This window comes from Taurulus bubalis (genome assembly GCF_910589615.1).
Source record: "Taurulus bubalis genome assembly, chromosome: 9".
Lineage (NCBI taxonomy): Eukaryota > Metazoa > Chordata > Actinopteri > Perciformes > Cottidae > Taurulus > Taurulus bubalis.
The window spans coordinates 5,012,363-5,035,024 of NC_136597.1; the positions used below are offsets into that span (position 1 = coordinate 5,012,363).

General features: G+C 42.2%; 2 protein-coding genes across 2 annotated transcripts; both read left to right on the plus strand.

Moving 5' to 3' along the window:
* On the plus strand, positions 1-11,269 carry LOC306741768 (putative E3 ubiquitin-protein ligase HERC3). Its single transcript, XM_079224085.1, is given in 23 exon segments — positions 1-134; positions 534-666; positions 792-868; positions 3,745-3,845; positions 4,472-4,602; positions 4,798-4,922; positions 5,006-5,082; positions 5,153-5,268; positions 5,338-5,421; positions 5,566-5,575; positions 5,710-5,822; positions 5,824-5,867; positions 6,904-7,052; positions 7,175-7,291; positions 7,393-7,500; positions 7,591-7,740; positions 7,859-8,008; positions 8,096-8,262; positions 8,903-8,969; positions 9,065-9,135; positions 9,526-9,709; positions 10,064-10,172; positions 10,693-11,269. Coding segments are annotated over 23 exon segments (2,607 nt in total). The 5' UTR covers positions 1-28; the 3' UTR covers positions 10,911-11,269.
* Positions 11,270-11,953: 684 nt separating this feature from the next.
* On the plus strand, positions 11,954-22,023 carry LOC306741769 (putative E3 ubiquitin-protein ligase HERC3; the record flags this gene model as incomplete). The annotated part of the gene is made up of 23 exons (XM_079224086.1): positions 11,954-12,170; positions 12,291-12,411; positions 12,553-12,629; positions 14,788-15,009; positions 15,113-15,204; positions 15,419-15,549; positions 16,140-16,264; positions 16,363-16,436; positions 16,507-16,622; positions 16,692-16,775; positions 16,910-17,015; positions 17,219-17,417; positions 18,061-18,209; positions 18,332-18,448; positions 18,569-18,667; positions 18,785-18,937; positions 19,063-19,212; positions 19,328-19,494; positions 19,621-19,687; positions 19,783-19,853; positions 20,396-20,579; positions 20,698-20,806; positions 21,399-22,023. The coding sequence occupies 23 exons, from the start codon at positions 11,954-11,956 to the stop codon at positions 21,614-21,616; spliced, it is 3,048 nt and encodes a 1,015-aa protein (XP_079080212.1). The 3' UTR covers positions 21,617-22,023.
* Between the last annotated feature and the right edge of the window lie 639 nt (positions 22,024-22,662).

Below are 22,662 nucleotides of genomic sequence, written 5' to 3' on the forward strand. Positions count from 1 at the left end.
TCTGGAGCTCGGTTACCACGTGGCGGACATGTCCGCGGGCCGCCGCGCGCTCGCGTTCGTCCAAACAAACGGGAACGCGTTCGTCATCCGTACGACCGAGAGCAAAGGCGGGAGGAGAGTCCGAGGGAAGCAGAGTGAGCATGAAGTTTCTGCCTGTTAATGAATACATTCGTTCATTCATATACAAATGATATTTTAGATATTATATTTGTTTTTATTTATAAAATGATGAATTTGTTTATGATTAATTAATTAATAAATACATACTTTGTTTATTTTATTTATTTTTAAAAAAGTAAAAAAAATCCATCTCTTTGCAAACTCGTGCAAACATTTTCTTATTTTGCAGTAATAATAAGTAAGTTCGTTTATATATATATATATTTATATATATATATATATATATATATATATATATATATATATATATATATATATATAAATCAACCTCTTACTTTGTAAACATGTGCAAACCTTTTCTCATGCTGCTGCTGATGAGGATGATCTCGTTACACCTGTTCTGTTCTGTTCAGAGTTAGTGAAGTGTAAAGAGAAGATCAGGGCCGTGGGTTGCTGTGATGATGACGATGATGACGTGGTCACGCTGCTGTCCGAGGAAGGACAAGTTCTCTGTGTGGACACGACTCGTCGCACTTGCAATCCAAAGTAAGGAGAAGCAAAAGTTTCGGTGTAATATGCAATACAATGTGTAAAATGGTGCGAATTTGTCTTGCGAAATCTCCAGTTCATGCTGCTTTCTGTTTTTTCCCTTCTGTCTCTTGTCCTCTCAGGCCCCTGGCAGCTTTGTGCAACATACCGGTGTCTCAGGTTGCTTGTGGGAGCCGGCACTCAGTGGCCCTCACCCAAGGTACAGTGAAGTCTGCAGTGAATAAAGCAAAAGCTGAACGAATCGAGATACTGCTGTTGTTGATATGTTTGTGTGTAATTCTCTTTTTTCAGATTAAAAAAGGAAACTTTTCAATGTTTAAAATGTTTTTGTTGTTGTTACGTGTGTGTGTGGTTTTGGCGGACGGACCCTTTAAGAGTTTTTAGTATCTTTACTAAGTGAATTAGTAAGGAGCAGTGGCGGCTGGTGAATTTTTTTGGGGGGAGGGGCGCAGTTGGGCGCCGCGGTTTAAATAGCACTCCACAATGAGAAGAAAAGAGGTTTTGAGTAGAATATTCTAAAAAACAAAGCTTTATTTCACGACAACACAGTGCTCAACACTGTCCAATAACAACTATCAACAAACTGTAACTTTGGGCATGAGAGGTTCAGAGCAGAATGGTTTAAGAAACATTGGGTTGGGTTTCAGAGGTTTACAGCATAAAAGCGGTGCCCACACCCTCACATGAAAGAGGTTTAGAGCAGAATAGATTCAGAAAGAGAGACATCACATTTTACATTGGGCGTTTGACAGAGTAGGCCCCACTACTTGTAAAGAAATTTAAACTGGGGCCCTGCAGTAAGGTGGCACTGGTGAGGTGGTCTTTGAAGGCAAAGTGTTCCCTAGTGTGTCCAAGTATGGTGTCACAAACCTACAGATAAATATATAGAGAGAGACAGATAAGATGTGGGGAAATATCTACTACAAACAGGCTTCATACTACAGACAAAAGCCAACAATCAGAGTTGACAAAAAAACTATGTTTTGTGTGTCTTGATGGCTCATCAACAGACAAAAGGCCAGGAGCCACCACACACACCACAACGTGCGAACGCACACACGCACACACACACACACACACACACACACACACACACACAGGGGGTTGAATTGGTATTTTAGATAAAGTTATAGTCTGATATGATATCCACCCAAAGCTAACAATGTCCAACATGTGTTCTGCTGTGGGAAATATAACACATTAAACTCTAACACAGGCATCTGCTCATTTGGACACTCACCTCTGCAGCAATCCTTCCAAGCTCATCTTCCTTCATTGCCCGGCGCTTCCTCGGCTGCTCAGAGCCACTGCTTTGCTCCACACTTAGCATCCAGCTAACCAGCTCCGGTTAGCATATCGGCTTGAAGAGAAGCTCTGGGTGTACATCCTCCCGCGGTCAGTGCTTTGCTGCTGAAGTTTTAAATCCGGACGTTCGGGTCCCAACTCTTTCAGCCTCTTCTTGTCAACATGTGATCGTCGGTTGAAAGGTGATTCGCGTAGAGATACCACAGAGTTTTCAGTCGCCATACAAACATAATCAAAGCCTCTGCTAGTGTTGCTCGCGTAGCTACGTGGGAGCTGTATGGGCTGTGAGGGATTGATAAAGGTCTCTCGTTTCTTCTCGCAATAAGAAACGATGTCATTGGCTGGGGGCTCATTTTTGTGTGCCCGAAGATTCTCGTTTCATCCGCCAATGAGAAGCTGTCCTTTCCGTAACGCCCCTGAAATGTTTGCTCGCTGCCATAGACTCACATTTGGCCGGCGCCCCGACAGGGGGAGGAGCTTTTCTCAGTGATGAGGAACAGCGATATATTATATTTGGTCACATTTAACTGGTTTTAAGTGGTTGTTGACAGGGGCTTACGGTCTCCGACACACATTTAGCGCGTCAACACGGTATATTATTTGGTATATAATGTTTTTTAGCAGTATATATTATTGTTTTTTAACAGTATATATTATTATTTTTTAACAGTAGATATTATTTTTATTTTTTCTTCTTTTTTTTTTTCATCGCAAAATTTTAAGAGGGGCGGCGCTATTGACGCACCGCAACTGGTAAGGAGTTCCTCACTGCACACCACAGGAGGAGAAGCTCATTGGCTCTGTAGTTGTGAAAAAAAATGAAACAAGATCTCATTGATTTCTCCACAGGAGTGTTGTACCTTAGTGTAGTTTACTTGGAGCTAAACTCCTTGGTATAGTTTACTATGAGATAAACTCCTTGGTGTAGTTTACTTTGAGCTAAACTCCTTGGTATAATCCTGCTGTGGTTGATGAGAGAAGTTACTTTGGTAGTGAGAAAGGCAGCGCAGCAGCCTCCCCAAGGTCCTAGTGCCCTAAAGTTAAGTATGATGATAAGATAACATAACATAAGATAATCCTTTATTCGTCCCTCAGTGGGGAAATTCCAGGATTACAGCAGCACTGCTCACAAGTGAATAAAGAGTAAAGAATAATAAAATAAAATCAAGTAACATAAATAAATATAAATAAGCAGTAAAACAGTAGAATATTAATATACAGACAGGATAGAAAAGTATCTATAAAAAGTACTTAAACGTAAATGTATTGCATGTAATATTGCACCAGGTGAATGATAAAGTGACCAAGTTCAGATCAAAGTGTTCAAAGTGTTCGATTGTCAAGTGGTCTACTGGGAGCTCAGCTGGTTGTGCAGCCTGACCGCAGCGGGAAGAAAAGACTTTCGGTACCTCTCCCTCAGACACCGAGGAGGAATCAGCCGGTGACTGATAGGCTATTGGATTGTAATTTGAAGGGGGAGAAAACATACAAACGAGAACGCACGAACATATGTAGCATGTTAGTTATAAATAACTTGTCCATGTGAGGAATAATAGTTTAATTTAATGACATCACCAAAATAAAAAATAATTAAAGTTTTTCTTTTTTTTTTAAGCCAAATTATTTGGGGGGGCTGAAGAACATTTTAGGGGGGCTTCAGCCCCTGCCTGCCACTAAAGTAGAGGCTAAGAGCCGTTGGCTTGTCAGATAGTCGTGGAAACTCTTCCTGGGGTCTTTTGTTGGTTGGTTTGTGCACTGTCAATTTTGTAGCATTTTGGCCATCACCATCTGGGTCTTTGGCTGTCGCCATCTTGGCTTTTTGTGACCGGAAGAGGCACGAGAGGGTGGAGCTAAGTTCAACCCAACGCTGGGTTAGAAACATTTTTAGGCGAACAAAATGTTACAAAACACAAGTTCTAAACACAGACAACTACCAGACCGGACAACGATGAGGTAGCAGCCTATCAACCACCTTGTAGTCCCGCCCTAAAGCATACCCTGCATAATGGTCTATTTGACTATTTGAATGGAGCATCAATTACGTAATGAACATCATGCTGTATTGAAGAAGACTTGAAACTAGAGATTGAGACATAAACCCATATTACAACCATTTAAGTTGATTTGGCCAAAGTGTTCGCAAACAGATGCTTATTTTCACATCTATATCAATATCCATAATCCATAGAGCTTTGTCACTAAATAAACAAGTCGGCAGACATTAAAACGCTCCACAGAGCGGAGAGGAACGACAGACTGGTATGATAATGGATCCATGGTTATTACACAAATATGTATTAATGCAGCTTGAATTTAGAATATTATAGATTTTACTCTGGGTTTTAGAGGGAAAAAGAAAGAAAAATAAATTACATTTTGTAATAGATTGCTTTTCTGTAAAGAAAATAAACCATACACTGACTTCTTAGTTTTCCACAGACATGTAAATAGGAAACTATATATAGTAAACTCTGGTTCTGTCTGGTTGCCTTCTCAGAATGGGGCAGTGTTCACATTCGGCTCTGGTCAATATGGACAGCTCGGGCACAACTCATTCGCCGATGAACTACGACCTCGGCTTGTTGTGGAGCTCTGGGGGGCAAAGGTCACCAAGATCGCATGTGGACGGTACGTTACATCACCTTTTATAATGCAATTATTCTGAGGATTTCACTTTATCAAACATTGCAAGAGCTGCTTCAAGCGGCTCCAGTGAAAATGTATACTTAAAAATGTAGCCAATCAAAGTGTATTCGTTAAATACGAATACACTTTGATGTGACGACGTTAAAACGTTGTTTGTAATATACGACACCGACTCAGGCATCACACATTGGTGCTGACGGACTCGAACAGGGTCTACTCCTTCGGGTGTGTAGAGCAGGGGCAGCTGGGACACGGAGAGGAGAGTCATCCGTCCGTGCCGCTACCCGTTCAACTGCCACAGGGTGACCACATTTCTGAAATACCTAAATTGATTCCATTTTTATTTCAGAGACAGAGATAACTTGTATTTCCAATATCATTCCAGACGCCAGTAATGGTCTTAAAGTTAGAAACATCTTCGCTGGAGGAAATTGTTCGTTTGCGACGTGCGCGTCCACTAAGGTACCGACACAAACCCGTACAGCACAGAGCGTGACGGTGGAACATCGACTCAACCCTGTTTATTTCGCAGGACGTCCGCCAGGCGAACGCCGGTGGTGTCAACGACAGAGCGCTGCATCGCCTCGATGACACGATGGACAAATGGACAACCGAATGCGATTTGAAGTCCTGGAAAAAGATAAAAAAGTAAGCAAATTGCACCGGCAATTTATTTTCCAATATTTGTCGAAGCGCCCTGTTTTCTCAGTGCAACAGACTGAAAATGTTAAATGTTCTCATGGAAATCCGCAGGACCTTTTCCTCTGCATCCGGTGTGAATGCAAGCTTCCTTGAGCAAAGGTAAGCACAGCATCCCTGTGCATGAACACAGGCATGACATTTCACAAGTCCTAATATTGGTTGATGGCCAAACACCACTGTGCCTGAGGAGCTGGTCTTAATGTGAGCTCAGCCTTCTTTCTTTTCAATGTTATCTACTTTGAGTATCCAGCATGTGCTGCTGTTACTCTATAATTACCCACAAAACATGTTCATAATATGGCTGCGAACTTGTCTGAGGTGTTTAAATAAAAATAAAAAAGACCAAATCACGTTGTTTCTCCCTCGCTGTCCTTTTCAAACCACCAGGTGGAGGCTGCTGTGCTGCACCTGCTTCCTTCCCTTGATAAGAAGCCGTTGGGAGTGGAGGGGTTGAGGATCTACCTGCTTCTCAATGAGCTCCTGCATGTGATCCAGAGGCACAGCCGCGGTCGTGAACTTGTCTGCTGACAGTCTCCGGGTCATAGGTACTGTCAGCAAAATGTTGTTCAAAAAACACTTTGTAAATTCAAGTTAAAATCCATGAAAATGTCCATGAAATTTGTTCTGATTGGAAGAGTCCGCCATTCCCACCTGAGCATGGGGGCCGAGCAGGAGATGTCACTCTCTTGATTTATTCCCTCAGTAAACATTGTTAACATGAGTTTATGTCTCAATCTCTAGTTTCAAGTCTTCTTCAAACAGAATGATGTTCATTTAGTAAATGATGGTCCATTTAGAGTCAAAAAGACCATGAAGCCAGGGAGGCTTTAGGGCGGACTTAAGCCTAATTTATGGTTCTCCGTCAGGTCGACGCCGTAGCTACGCCGTCGACGCAGACCCCTACGCCGTAGTCTGACGTGCACCTCCAAAAAATCCTAACTACGCGTCGCGTTGACGCGGACTGCAAGCGCTGTAATTGGTCCGCTCAGAACGTAATTTCCGGCAGTTGCTTTTTCCGTACAGACCGCCTCCGCAAACGTCTCCTCTGTCGCCTGCACTTCAACATTTGCAATATAAGCATTTGCTCCTCAATATTGATGAGCTCCAACTCCAAATGCAGCCGCTTCAACTTGGTCGCCATTGTTTACTGTGACCGGAATTCGACTATAACCCCTGAAACCACACAGGCACACCCCCTTGGTGGCATGGCGGTTAATTGCAGAGCAACGCGGTCCCTCGACGCAGAACTTCGAATGCTCAACGACGCCGAACCATAAACTAGGCTTTACTGTGTTACAGCTTACTGTGATTGACAGGTCGCTACCACGACGTATTTGTCCGTGTTTTGGTCTTACTAAAGTGTGTTCTCAGTTCATGAAAATTAATTTTAACATTTGTGGTTACCTAAGAATGTTTTGTTCAGCGTTTGGTTGCACTTCGCTCCACCCTCTCGTTTCACTTCTGGTTGCAAAAAGCCAAGATGGCAAGTAGTTGACATGTGTATATGTTTTCTTAACACACGCATTGAACAAAGTTGTGATCTATCAAGCATATGCTCACTGGTGTGAATGTCTTCCTCAGGGGACTGGTGGTCCTCTCTGCCGGCCTCCACCATGGTGGAGCACGTTGAGGTGTGGAAGCGGGCCGTCTCAGGGATCCTGTCCTCTCAGCCGGTTCCTCGCAACTCTGGAGTCAGAAAGCTGCTGCTCGTCCTCCAGTATATGTACAACGTTAGTATCATTTATCGGCTGCGTTTCCTATTAACGTCACAGCATAATCCTACTCACATTTACACCAAAATACAGCTTTTTAACTTGATAAATTTATCCTCTAATAAACACTTTTTTTAAAGTCCAACAGCAGGACTGCAGAACCCCAAAGGATGCCGGAAACCGACTTCTGTTGTTTGATTGACAAAAACTTTCTCAATGAGGATCTGCAGCTTTGGCTTTTACAGTCTCACCGAAAGGTAAAAATAACACACGGTGAAATAGTTTAAATAGTAAAGCCATGATGCTGTCCCTCCTGTATCCCTTCGTTTCTGTCACTTTTCAGACACCGTCCATTCAGAAAAAAAAGGAAATGCATGCTGAGCCGCTTATCCTGTGGAGCTTTCCAATTCTGATGGATCTGGAGTCAAAGAAATTTGTTTTTGATCACAATACTGCGTACACCATGGTAACTAAAAAATGCCTCATGAGAACTAGCTTTTACACTCAATAGTGGTATAGTGATCTATGAGAAATAACATCTTGAACTGTATTCCAGGCGGAAGCAATGTGCTTGGACTTGCAATGCATTTTCTCGCTGCCCCAACCGCTGTATTTTATTCTGGACCTGAGCCGAGCATCGGTTTTGGACGACGTCTTTGAACAACTTGATTCTGCTGATCACGAGGACTACAAGTTACCACTTGCGGTAAACATGTAGTTTCAATCTGATGGCCAAAAGTCACACTTTGTTGTAGAGGTACTCTACAGGTGTATAAAATACTGTACCAGGAGGAAAACTTAGTTTGTGCCATTTTGTCCTCCAGGTTTGTTTTGATGAAAACTTCACAAACCCAGATGATGATGATCTCTACAGAAAATACTTCTTTCACGAAGTGTTTCACGAGATGATGTCACCTGAAACTGGGATGTTCATGTTCAACGATTCCAAAACACTGGCATGGTTCCCCTCCACAGTAGGACTTTAAATCATCATACAGGAAAACAAACATTCAATTCAGATTTTAGATTGTAATAGTAATTTTGTCTTCCATCAACCCCAGGCCACAGAGGACGACCAGAGATACTTCTATTTTGGGATTCTGTGCGGCTTGGCTTTGTACAACCAGCACATCATACACTTACCCTTCCCGCTGGCTCTGTTCAAGAAGCTGCTCGGTGTAAAGCCCTCCCTGGGGGACATGATCGAATTCAGCCCATGCGTTGGACAGTAAGGGGCCGTTCACACCAGACGCGACGCACGCGTCGCTAGCAAAACCATTGTTTCCCTATGGTATGGCGCGTCTTTCATTTGCACTTTTTAAATACTTTTTTCGGCGCACATACAAGTTGAAATATTCTCAACTTTTCAGCGCCTTGCGCGGAGTCGCACAGCTCATCAATGTCACACTTGGCCAACGCAGCCAATCGGATGAAGCAAGAGGCGGGCTTTATTACTTTACCACTTCCTTCCTGTTTTCGTGTGGTATGAACTCTGACGAGGCATTAATATTAGCGATCTTTAACTACTGCCTGGCAGTTAAAGATCGCCCTGCTATTGCCGGCAGAAAGATCCGGGCGGTAACCGGGCAAAATTCGCCCGGCAGTTGATTATCACCCGGTTGCGCACGCAGACCAGCTCCACAGGCGCACCGGGTTGTTTTTTGTTTTTTGGCCAGCGCGTTTTTGCCAAGGCGTTTTTGAAGCGGCTGCGCTTTTAAAAGTTGCGTCTGGTGTGAACGGCCCCTAAGAGGAAATAAATGTATATTTAAATCACAAAATTTTGGTTTCAGGTACAAAATTCTGGTTAAAACAGACTATAAACAGCCTCTTTGATATCTTATAAATTATTCCTTTTATTTTGCTTTTAGGAGTCTGCTGAACATCCTGGAAAACTATGAAGATGATGTCATAAACAACCTCTACATGGATTTTGTAGTATGTGTTTTACAGATAGTCAGTTTCTGAAATCTGTCATAATTTCTCAAAGCAGTGATATCACTGTCTTCTCCTTTCTTATAACTGATCAACAGATCAACTGGGATGGCACAGAGGTTGACCTTGATCCGAAAAGTCCCGAAAAGCCTCTGACGGGGGGAAATAAGTAAGGACCATGCATTTCTATTGTGTGCTTTGTTATTTGACAATAATTTAAGGAAAACACTTATTTAGCATTAATAAATGAGTACACCTCAAAGGTTTCTGGCAAAGTCTGTTTTTAACACGGCAGCTGGTTTGTCAGTGGAAACTGTTTGGAAAAGGGCAGGTACTTAAACTTGCTAACTTATTTAAAAAAAACTTAAACGCAGTCAATATCTACTAATTATGTGAGCAAGGGGAGGCATGTAAAAGAGAAAATAATGAGGCCCAGAATCAATCCTTGAGGTATACCACAAGTTTGTTTTGTGGATAAAATAATGAAGGTACCTGTCTACAGAAGAATCCTTGTCAGAGAGACACTTCTGTTGACATGAATCTTGAATCTGCTAAACAGGAAGGAGTTTGTGGATGCCTTCGTGAATCATGCCTTCAACACATCAGTGGAGCACGTGTTTCAGGAGTTCAAGCAAGGCTTCTTCCAGGTGTGTGACCAGGATTTGGTGAAGCTGTTCCGACCAAAAGAGCTGCAGGAAGTGCTGGTAGGCGGAGACTTCCATGACTGGGCAAAGCTGAAGCAGGTACAGTCTAAAACTCCTGTGCAGCTGTGCTCAGCTTGGCTCACTTCCACCCCTCCCCCACAGACAAACTCGCCGCCGTTTTTCAATACCATTACCGTAATGGGTCGCAAAGTGCCACATGTCATTGGAAAGCTACGCTTCTTAGCGTTCAGAATCCGTTACGTCGATTGCGTAAATATTCGAGGAGTTACGGTCATCCTGTTTGCATGTTACTTTATGTCGCCGGCGACAGGCTCCGTACTAAAAGGTTTAAGTTGATTTATTGCATCCTGATCCCTGCATTGCGCTTGATTTGAATACTTCAAATGATCTTTAACGGAAGTAATTGTAACAAGTCTGTTTCCCTGTAATCAGAACACAGTTTATGAGGGGGTGTACAGCACCACACCACCACACCTCACCATACAGATGTTCTGGGAGGTTTTTGAAGAACTGACTGAGGATCAGAAGAAAGCTTTTCTTTGTAAGTATTGTACCTGATTTTGAAATATAAAAAACATTTTCACATTTACTGTTGTGTTTTTTCCCGTATGCATTTTTCTTAGTTTACAGACTTATTTTACGCTCAACCATGTTGTTTTCCTAAACCTAACCGAATTAGCTTTGTTGCCATTTTGGTAGTTTTGTTTCCTGAACATAACCGCATTTCCCAGTGAGAAAAGCCTAAAAAGCGTAATAATAACCTCTAAATGTTCAATTAATACATCTACCCGTGAGATTGGGTTGGTTCTGTACACTCGGTATCTGGTAAGTCTTTTGTTGGAAAATGCCTTTGGGCAGTAGGTAATGTTTCACCAGAAACTTTTGGTTCAATAAAGGAGTCAATAAACCAACTGTTCTAGTTAGCGTGAGCAGCGATAATATTATGTCTAACGCAACCGTCTGATTTCAGGGACGGGCAGTGCAAAGCCTAACACTTAGGATGTCACAAAAACAAATGAAAAGGCAAGAAACTCCCTGATGACCACTTTTCCCTCCACTAGGGTTTGTCACTGGCTTTGAACGGGTGCCCATTCTTGGCATGGAAAAGATCAAGATGAAAGTCAGAGTTAAAAGAGTTCAGGACCTCTCCTATGACCAGTACTACCCTGAGACGCATACATGTGACTCAACGCTGGAGCTGCCCTTATACTCAACCAAGGAGATCATGAAAACCAAGCTTACAGAGGCCCTGAGCAACAATAGAAGAACCTACAAGTGATGGAGGGACCTCGCTGTGACTGCATCTGCACTGAACAGAGGACTTCACTTTGTAATAGAGCACTTTGTGAATGGCTGAACAAGGAGCCGCCTTTCGAGCTACATCTAATGTAACTGTGTGTTAGCAAACGTTAAGAGTTTAATGTCTTTATAATGAAGATGTGTGGTTGATGTAGATTAAAAATGCATGGCTTATATTGCAAACATGGGTACAGATAGTGTAAATGTATACACTGTATTTGTTGCAGGGCAATCTTAAGTGTTTTTACAAGTGTTGCATCTCCTCAATAATAAAGAATGTGATAGAGTTAGTTATTTTTGGCTAAAGTTGCACAAAAAGTATGCCATACAAAATAAATATCTACAGCAAAGCAGACTTTAACATTGTTCCATGTAACGTTATTCTTGTTGGTGCATTAAAAATGAAATGGGTTTAATTCAACTGCAGCATGTCTTGCATTACTCCAGACACTCACACTTTGAGCACCACAGCCCACTGGTGCACATTGATAACAAAGATAGAAAAGCAACACATTTTCACCAACACACAGCGACTTGAAGCGCTGTCCTCGTTCTTATTGTTGCAGATAGTCAACTGGGAATAATAAAATGACCAAACACAATATACATTTGAAATACCAATGTTTCTTTTGTCATCTAAAGAAAAAAATTGTCAGGTGAACAAACCCTCTTTTCTGATCGGGGTATTTGATTATTTCCAGCTAAACTGATTCTTTTGCATATAAGGGAATGGAGCTTTTTATTATTATTATTATTATAATTGGTGTAGACTAAGTAATGTTGAGTATGTGAGCGTGTCATTGAACTAACCCTGAATGAGTATCTCAGTCTTGTATTCCTGTTGACAGTGTAAATACTGTTTTCCGCTCAAGTTTCACTTTCGTTTCATCGTGGTCGTAAGTTTTGTTTTCCTCGGCTCACAGCCACCACGCATGCGCAATGATACAATCAGGTTTCGATTCTGCCAGACTGAGCCGAGCCATAAAAAGCAGCTGACGGTTCTTCCGGAGACATTTAACCAAGATGTTTTCATGGGGAGAGAACTGCCAGCAGGGCTTTCGGTTGAAAGATGGCGCGGCTATCTCAACAGGCGACGGAGTTCACCTTTTAACCCTCGGCTTTGACGTCACACACCTGTCAGCGGGCCACGGCGGGCTCGCCTTCGTCAGAAGCAACGGCGATGCTGCCATCATCCGCACAAACGAGAGCAAAGATGGGGGGAGAGTCCGAGGAAAACAGAGTGAGCATCAGTCCTATGACTTCCTTCTCAGCTCTCGTTAAAATAGGTGTTCTTATTGGCAGTGGTGACCTGCAGGACAACCAGCTGCACCCCTTACTGTACACCTGCTGTTTCTTTCAGAGTTCGTGAAGTGTAAAGAGAAGATTCAGGCCGTGGCTTGTGGTGATGATGGTGCGGTCACTCTGCTTTCTAGAGGAGGAAAAGTTCTCTGTGTGGACACAACTTGCACTTACATTCCGAAGTAAGGAGAAACTCACCTCATGATGTCCTGAATTTGCAACAAAAATGTGTGAAAGGGTGCAAATTTGTCTCACAAAAGTGTGTTGGAGCTCTTTTTTTTTTTCTTCTTTTTTTTTTTTACTTCTGTCTCTTGTCCTCTCAGGCCCCTGGAAGCTTTTTCTAACATACCGGTGTCTCAGGTTGCTTGTGGGAGCCGGCACTCAGTGGCCCTCACCCAAGGTACAGTGAAGTCTATGTGACCTCCCACCAGGGGCGTTTCTAGGATTCAAAGAAAGGGGGGGCTGAGCCCCAAGGCGAGATTGGCAGCAATTTTTTGCGGTGATTTTGCTCTGTAGTTTTTCTTGCATTCAGTATATGATAACACAATATACATAATTTCAGGATCATAGTGAAATTTAACAACACAAATATGAACTTTTCTCAAATAAATTTTCCTGCTTGTAAAGGAAAGACGGATAAACTAGCTTTCATATCCGCGTCACTCCCAAATCCTAATTCTTAAAGGGAACGCACTCAATGGATGGAGAATGGCCCGGACAGTGTCAACTTTTGAGTTGTTTACTTGTTTTATTTTGAGCAGAAGGGATTACGATTTTGATCAACATTTGAATCCATTTTGTTCTCTGGTATGTCACATACCAGTGATATTTTATTTTAATTTGGACACTACCACTGAGATAAAGATGAATTAGTTCAGTGTCAAATATACCATTCAATAGAGAAAAAACATGAATAACACAACAACAAAACATTTCAAGTACATCTTGATTATGGAATGATAAATATTGTATGATGGGCTGAAATGGAAGGCACCCAACGCATTCACTATAGTCAAGTTAAACTAGGATCGTAAAGTACAGAGAAAAATACTATCGAACTAGATCCAGGAAGCATTAGAGGCAGATAAAAAAATACACAAAAATAGCTAGCTTGGTGTTAACATAGCCTACTACAATATTCCATTTAATTTGCCTCAAGTAAACCTAAATTTAAGCAGGTAACAATAGTTAACAACTACAGATTGCCATATTCTCTAACTACCTGTACTTACATTCCCTCCGTGCATTACTGTGAGCTAAACTCCTTGGTATAGTTTAGTTGGAGCTAAACTCCTTGGTATAGTTTAGTTGGAGCTAAACTCCTTGGTATAGTTTACTTGGATCTAAACTCCTTGGTATAGTTTAGTTGGAGCTAAACTCCTTGGTATAGTTTAGTTGGAGCTAAACTCCTTGGTATAGTTTACTTGGATCTAAACTCCTTGGTATAGTTTAGTTGGAGCTAAACTCCTTGGTATAGTTTAGTTGGAGCTAAACTCCTTGGTATAATCCTGCTATGGTTGATGAGAGGAGTTACTTGGGTAGTGAGAAAGGCAGCGCAGCAGCCTCCCCAAGGTCCTAGTGGACTAAAGTTAAGTATGATGATAGGCTATTGGGTTGTAATTTGAAGGGAGAGAAAACATTAAAGATGGGCAAACAATACCAGAGCTCCGAAGCTTGTGTCAGTCTACTGAACCGCTGTGTGTCGGCGCAAAGTGTCGGAGCTTGTATCAAATGACAACTGTCACGTGACTGGTGACGTCCGAAGCTTCGGACGTCACCAGTGCTTCACGAAGCGTTTCATCGGTTTGACGCGTTTGACAGCTTGAACGTGTTGGCACCAAACTCTGCTTCATAAGATGCCTCAGTGTCAATTAACAATGTGGGTTTGAGAGAAGAGATACCGATAATTGTGAGTTCATAAGCACGTTCCAATGCCACTTCCATGAAATCTTACCTCACTAAAATGAGCTATAAAGGACAAATACTATTTATAACTCTGTTGGCATAAAAGTTTAGCGCGATAAAAATATAAAGAAATCTACTCATTTGTAAATGTCTCCATAGTATAGTGGGTTATGTATATGTAGAATAGTCTTTTTTGTTCTGTGTGGAGAGGTTCGAATCCCATCATGAACACGTCGTTTCATGTTATTGACCTGCATTTAGTTTTATTACAATGTAAAAAACAACAGAAGCAACATCGATAATGGTTGTATATAACTTCAAATCCGTGAATGAACAGGCAGCTTTCATTGACTTTTACTGCAAAGATGTGAGATTGAAACATTGAGGTGTTCTAGTGCTTTGGTCACACTGTTAAAGGGCTGCTTTGACTCCAGTCGGCCACCAGATGTCGGTGTTTTTCTTCAAAGTGAAGCCCCAAAGCTTCGAATCATTTTCGGTACAAATAGGAAGAAAGCCTCAATGCTTCACAAGGCTTCATCCGCCCATCCCTAGAAAACATACAAACCAGAACGCACGAACATATGTAGCATGTTAGAGTTATAAATAACTTGTCCATGTGAGAAATAATGAACATCTGTTGCATTTCTCCACAGGAGGTCAGGTGTACACATGGGGTCAGAACTCCAGGGGCCAGCTGGGTCTGGGGAGGAGCGAGCCCGGCTCCCACTCGCCCCAACACCTCCGCTCTCTGTCAGCGCTCCCCCTGGTCCAGGTGGCTGCTGGGGGAGAGCAGAGCTTCGCCCTCTCCGTCTCCGGAGGCGTGTTCGGCTGGGGCGGAAACGACCGCGGGCAGCTCGGGCTGGGAGACACGACAGGTACAAAAATATATATATATTTTAAAGCAATCATTATATCTAATACTCATTCAAAAAGAAGTCTTATATGTAAACCTGAATGTAATTTTTTTGTCCCTAATAGACAGACCGACACCAACTCCTGTTTGTTGCCTGAACACGAAGAAAACTATTTACATTTCCTGTGGAAAGGACCACACTGCCATTTTGACAAAGGTTAGATAAAATAAAACAAGCTGTGTAACACTCGTGTTGGAAACAGTTCTACAAATGACACTGAAATAATAGAACGTGTTTTAAAAGATCTCTGGCAACATTCTTTTACCTGCCTCACCAATGCAGCACTAACTTCCTAGATCCCACAGAAATGTAAATATGTAACAATAAACCATGTTTGTGAATTTCTGGTTCTGTCTGGTTGCTTCCTCAGAATGGGGCAGTGTTCACATTCGGCTCTGGTCAATATGGACAGCTCGGGCACAACTCATTCGCCGATGAACTACGACCTCGGCTTGTTGTGGAGCTCTGGGGGGCAAAGGTCACCAAGATCGCATGTGGACGGTACGTTACATCACCTTATATAATGCAATTATTCTGAGGATTTCCCTTCATTAAAGATTACAATTCTAAACTCTCAGGCAGTTATTGTGAGCACTTCCAGCACGCTTTGATTATTTTTGGCATCTTTCAATTGTGACAGGTTTTGCTTAGAAATGCCAAAAGTTAAAGGTCAAAAAAAAAAAAAAAAAGTTAAAGGCGTGAAGCTACTTACATGTATTAATTACTTTGTATTACTGATTTGCGAACGGATTGTGACAAATCTTAAAAAACAGAGACCTTGCCCGCCCCTCTCGGTTGCCTATAACAGCATGTGGACCCATTTCAATGGAAAGGACTGGGAACGATTTTTGCCATGAAAATCTACGAGATGTGACGCAACAGCAGTTCAGTCAATGGCCACGTTGTCATTAATAACAAGGATTTTCTGAAAATTCCACGTAGTAGCTTGAAACATTTTAAATAAAGATATTTTCACTGTTGCGTTTGAGAACGTTCTCAAATGTTTCTAATGTCTGAAGTAGAGGCTTGGAGGCTGTAAAACTCCTGAAAAGGCATCTCTGTTGACATTAAAATGCTGTTATCTCCATCAGGCATCACACATTGGCGCTGACGGACTCGAACAGGGTCTACTCCTTCGGGTGTGGAGAGCAGGGGCAGCTGGGACACGGAGAGGAGAGTCATCCTTCTGTGCCGCTACCCGTTCAACTGCCACAGGGTGACCACATTTCTGAAATAATTGGACGATGTAATGTGAATGCGAAGATTGGTGTCACGGAGGGAATTAAACGTTCATAATTATTTTGTTCATTTCAGACACGGCTGACGCTGGAATTAGAAACATCTTCGCTGGAGGAAATTGTTCGTTTGCGACGTGCGCGTCCACTAAGGTACCGACACAAACCCGTACAGCACAGAGCGTGACGGTGGAACATCGACTCAACCCTGTTTATTTCGCAGGACGTCCGCCAGGCGAACGCCGGTGGTGTCAACGACAGAGCGCTGCATCGCCTCGATGACACGATGGACAAATGGACAACCGAATGCGATTTGAAGTCCTGGAAAAAGATAAAAAAGTAAGCAAATTGCACCGGCAATTTATTTTCCAATATTTGTCGAAGCGGCCCGTTTTCTCAGTGCAACAGACTGAAAATGTTAAATGTTCTCATGGAAATCCGCAGGACCTTTTCCTCTGCATCCGGTGTGAATGCAAGCTTCCTTGAGCAAAGGTAAGCGCAGCATCCCTGTGCATGAACACAGGCATGACATTTCACAAGTCCTAATATTGGTTGATGGCCAAACACCACTGTGCCTGAGGAGCTGGTCTTAATGTGAGCTCAGCCTTCTTTCTTTGTGTTTTCAGCAAAGACAAACATTTCCAGACTTCGCCAAAGTACTCGGGCTTGAACTTGTCAGTCGCACGACTGGCCTTCGAGAAACTGGTGAAGAGGGACGATGTTTTCGCCGAGGTATGAAACTAAAGTGTGTGTAATGTGCATGAAGGGTTTCAATGTTATCTACTTTGAGTATCCAGCATGTGCTGCTGTTACTCTATAATTACCCACAAAACATGTTCATAATATGGCTGCGAACTTGTCTGAGGCGTTTAAATAAAAAATAAAAAAGACCAAATCACGTTGTTTCTGCCTCGCTGTCCTTTTCAAACCACCAGGTGGAGGCTGCTGTGCTGCACCTGCTTCCTTCCCTTGATAAGAAGCCGTTGGGAGTGGAGGGGTTGAGGATCTACCTGCTTCTCAATGAGCTCCTGCATGTGATCCAGAGGCACGGACGCCTTCGAACGAGCACAACCCTCGCTGAGGCGGTCGCCGCCGCCGTCGTGAACTTGTCTGCTGACAGTCTCCGGGTCATAGGTACTGTCAGCAAAATGTTGTTAAAATCCATGAAAATGTCCATGAAATTTGTTCTGATTGGAAGTCCGCCATTCCCGTGCTGGGTTCAGACCACCCACCTGAGTCTAGGGGCCGAGCAGGAGATGTCACTCTCTTGATTTATTCCCTCAGTTGTTCCCTCAACTCATTGTAAACATGAGTTTATGTTCTCAATCTCTGGTTTCAAGTCTTCTTCAATACATAATTATGTTCATTTAGTAAATGATGGTCCAATTAGAGCAAAATAGACCATGAAGCCGGGGAGGCTGTAGGGCGAATGCTAAAATGAACACAGTAAACCTGTGTTCATTTTAGCATTTGTTCAGCGTTCGGTTGCACTTCACTCCCCCCTCTCGTTTCACTTCTGGTTACAAAAAGCCAAGATGGCGACGGACAAAAAAGCCTCCCCATAACTTTACATCTAATATAAAAGGCTAACGTACGTTCTGTTTGTTCTACTGATGAGAGTGGGAAAAAAAACGAAAGCCTGTTAATTCCGCCTGAATACATGTATTGTGTGTCATTCATAAAGTAGTTGACATGTGTATATGTTTTCTTAACACACGCATTGAACAAAGTTGTGATCTATCAAGCGTATGCTCACTGGTGTGAATGTCTTCCTCAGGGGACTGGTGGTCCTCTCTGCCGGCCTCCACCATGGTGGAGCACGTTGAGGTGTGGAAGCGGGCCGTCTCAGGGATCCTGTCCTCTCAGCGGGTTCCTCACGACTCTGGAGTCAGAAAGCTGCTGCTCGTCCTCCAGTATATGTACAACGTTAGTATCATTTATCGGCTGCGTTTCCTATTAACGTCACAGCATAATCCTACTCACATTTACACCAAAATACAGCTTTTTAACTTGATAAATTTATCCTCTAATAAACACTTTTTTTAAAGGCCAACAGCAGGACTGCAGAACCCCAAAGGATGCCGGAAACCGACTTCTGTTGTTTGATTGACAAAAACTTTCTCAATGAGGATCTGCAGCTTTGGCTTTTACAGTCTCACCGAAAGGTAAAAATAACACACGGTGAAATAGTTTAAATAGTAAAGCCATGATGCTGTCCCTCCGGTCTCCCTTTGTGTCACTTTTCAGACACCGTCCATTCAGAAAAAAACCCTCTTTTTTTCCAGTATATGCATGCTGAGCCGCTCATCCTGTGTAGCTTTCCAATTCTGATGGATCTGGAGTCAAAGAAATTTGTTTTTGACCTAAATGCTAAATTCACCAAGGTAACTAAAACATGCCTCATGAGAACTATCTTTTACACTCAATACCATCAGCGTCAATAAATCAGTTTCAAATGGTATAGTGATCTATGAGAAATAACATCTTGAACTGTATTCCAGGCGGTAGCAATGTATCTCAGGTGCCGGGAATTGCAATGGCCTTTCCCGCCGTCTGAACCGTTGTATTATGATCTGGACCTGAGCCGAGCATCGGTTTTGGACGACACCTTTCAACGACTTGATGATCACGAGGACTACAAGTTACCACTTGCGGTAAACATGTAGTTTTGATCTGATGGCAAAAAGTCACACTTTAAATCTTGCATTGTTGTAGAGGTACTCTTGTATAAGATACTGTACCAGGAGGAAAACTTAGTTTGTGCCATTTTACCCTCCAGGTTTATTTTGATGAAAACTTCACAAACCCCGATGATGCTAATCTCTACACAAAAGACTTTTTTCACGAAGTGTTTCACGAGATGATGTCACCTGAAACTGGGATGTTCATGTTCAACGACTCCGAAACACTGGCATGGTTCCCTTCCACAGTAGGACTTTAAATCATCATACAGGAAAACCAACATTCAATTCAGATCTTAAATTGTAATTATCCTATTTTGTTTCTATTTTTCTGAGATAAGTTTTGTCTTCCATCAACCCCAGGCCACAGAGGACGACCAGAGATACTTCCAGTTTGGGGTTCTGTGCGGCTTGGCTTTGTACAACCAGCACATCATACACTTACCCTTCCCGCTGGCTCTGTTCAAGAAGCTGCTCGGTGTAAAGCCCTCCCTGGGGGACATGATCGAATTCAGCCCATGCGTTGGACAGTAAGAGGAAATAAATGTATATTTAAATCACAAAGATTTGGTTTCAGGTACAACTTTCTGGTCAAAACCAACTATAAACAGCCTCTTTGATATCTTAGGAATTATTCCTTTTTATTTTGCTTTTAGGAGTCTGCTGAATATCCTGGAAAACTACGAAGATGATGTCATAAACAACCTCTACATGGATTTTGTAGTATGTGTTTTACAGATAGTCAGTTTCTGAAATCTGTCATAATTTCTCAAAGCAGTGATATCACTGTCTTCTCCTTTCTTATAACTGATCAACAGATCAACTGGGATGGCACAGAGGTTGACCTTGATCCGAAAAGTCCCGAAAAGCCTCTGACGGGGGGAAATAAGTAAGGACCATGCATCTTTGTGACTTTTTTGTTTTTTTGCTTTGTTACTTGACAAGAATTGAAGGAAAACACTTAATTAGCATTAATAAATGAGTAAACGTCAAAAGTTTCTGGCAAAGGCTGTTTTTAACACAGCAGATGGTTTGTCACACAGAATCATCTGAGATATAGTCAGTGGAAACTGTTTGGAAAGGGGCAGGTACTTTAAAAAATAGCAGGTATGTCATGTATTACTAATTAAACTTAATAACGTGTTAAAAAATATACCTCAAAGCAATTATTTAGGGCAAACAAATTGCTTGTAGAGTTAACAGGAAGATATAACTGTGTATCATCTGCATATAAATGAAAATATATATAATATCTACTAATTATGTGAGCAAGGGGAGGCATGTAAAAGAGAAAATAATGAGGCCCAGAATCAATCCTTGAGGTATACCACAAGTTTGTTTTGTGGATAAAATAATGAAGGTACCTGTCTACAGAAGAATCCTTGTCAGAGAGACACTTCTGTTGACATGAATCTTGAATCTGCTAAACAGGAAGGAGTTTGTGGATGCCTTCGTGAATCATGCCTTCAACACATCAGTGGAGCACGTGTTTCAGGAGTTCAAGCAAGGCTTCTTCCAGGTGTGTGACCAGGATTTGGTGAAGCTGTTCCGACCAAAAGAGCTGCAGGAAGTGCTGGTAGGCGGAGACTTCCATGACTGGGCAAAGCTGAAGCAGGTACAGTCTAAAACAGAGTCTATTTATTGCATCCCCATCCTTGCATTGCGCTTGATTTGAATACTTCAAATGATCTTTAACGGAAGTAATTGTAACAAGTCTGTTTCCATGTAATCAGAACACAGTTTATGAGGGGGTGTACAGCACCACACCACCACACCTCACCATACAGATGTTCTGGGAGGTTTTTGATGAACTAACTGAGGATCAGAAGAAAGCTTTTCTTTGTAAGTATTTGCGCCGCGAATTTTACTTGCGCCTGAAAGGGGGCGTGGCTTATCTCCGTGGCTTATCTCCATAAAAATAGTTACCGTTTCCGCCGTCCACCATAGAAATAACCACTAGTTATGCTTTATACTTGTATACTTTATAAATTCCACATACATTGGAACATCAAACTCTATCGTGTCTGGGTTCATAATATTATCCGTAGTCCCACAACAGCGTCTGAATGACGGCCGCTACCAGCGCTACTTCAGGCAGACCAGCAGCAGTTTGATTCAGCAACGGCAAGACGGCGGTGATGGCGGGCGGAGCTTCTCAACGCTGATTGGCTTACGCCACGCGAATTTGACGCCCGAGTTGAAATATTTCAACTTGCACGAATGAGGCGAATTATTCACACAGCGTTATTCGCGTCACTCTCTGGCCGCCCGGTGAAAATTTGCGTCATTCGCGTCTGTGCATTGACTTTGCATGTAATCTACTCGCGAGTCAAATTCGCAACGCGTTTGGTGTGAATGCAGCATAACATTAGGATTTCACAAAAATAAATGAAAAGGCAAGAAACTCACTGATGACCACTTTCTGCTCCACTAGGGTTTGTCACTGGCTTTGAACGGGTGCCCATTCTTGGCATGGAAAAGATCAAGATGAAAGTCAGAGTTAAAGAAGTTCAGGACCTCTCCTATGACCAGTACTACCCTGAGACGCATACATGTTACTCAATGCTGGAGCTGCCCTTATACTCAACCAAGGAGATCATGAAAACCAAGCTTACAGAGGCCCTGAGCAACAATAGAAGAACCTACAAGTGATGGAGGGACCTCGCTGTGACTGTATCTGCACTGAACAGAGGACTTCACTTTGTAATAGAGCACTTTGTGAATGGCTGAACAAGGAGCCGCCTTTCGAGCTACTGCTAATGTAACTGTGTGTTAGCAAACGTTAAGAGTTTAATGTCTTTATAATGAAGATGTGTGGTTGATGTAGATTAAAAATGCATGGCTTATATTGCAAACATGGGTACAGATAGTGTAAATGTATACACTGTATTTGTTGCAGGGCAATCTTAAGTGTTTTTACAAGTGTTGCATCTCCTCAATAATAAAGAATGTGATAGAGTTAGTTATTTTTGGCTAAAGTTGCACAAAAAGTATGCCATACAAAATAAATATCTACAGCAAAGCAGACTTTAACATTGTTCCATGTAACGTTATTCTTGTTGGTGCATTAAAAATGAAATGGGTTTAATTCAACTGCAGCATGTCTTGCATTACTCCAGACACTCACACTTTGAGCACCACAGCCCACTGGTGCACATTGATAACAAAGATAGAAAAGCAACACATTTTCACCAACACACAGCGACTTGAAGCGCTGTCCTTGTTCTTATTGTTGCAGATAGTCAACTGGGAATAATAAAATGACCAAACACAATATACATTTGAAATACCAATGTTTCTTTTGTCATCTAAAGAAAAAAATTGTCAGGTGAACAAACCCTCTTTTCTGATCGGGGTATTTGATTATTTCCAGCTAAACTGATTCTTTTGCATATAAGGGAATGGAGCTTTTTATTATTATTATTATTATTATTATTGGTGTAGACTAAGTAATGTTGAGTATGTGAGCGTGTCATTGAACTAACCCTGAATGAGTATCTCAGTCTTGTATTCCTGTTGACAGTGTAAATACTGTTTTCCGCTCAAGTTTCACTTTCGTTTCATCGTGGTCGTAAGTTTTGTTTTCCTCGGCTCACAGCCACCACGCATGCGCAATGATACAATCAGGTTTCGATTCTGCCAGACTGACCCGAGCCATAAAAAGCAGCTGACGGTTCTTCCGGAGACATTTAACCAAG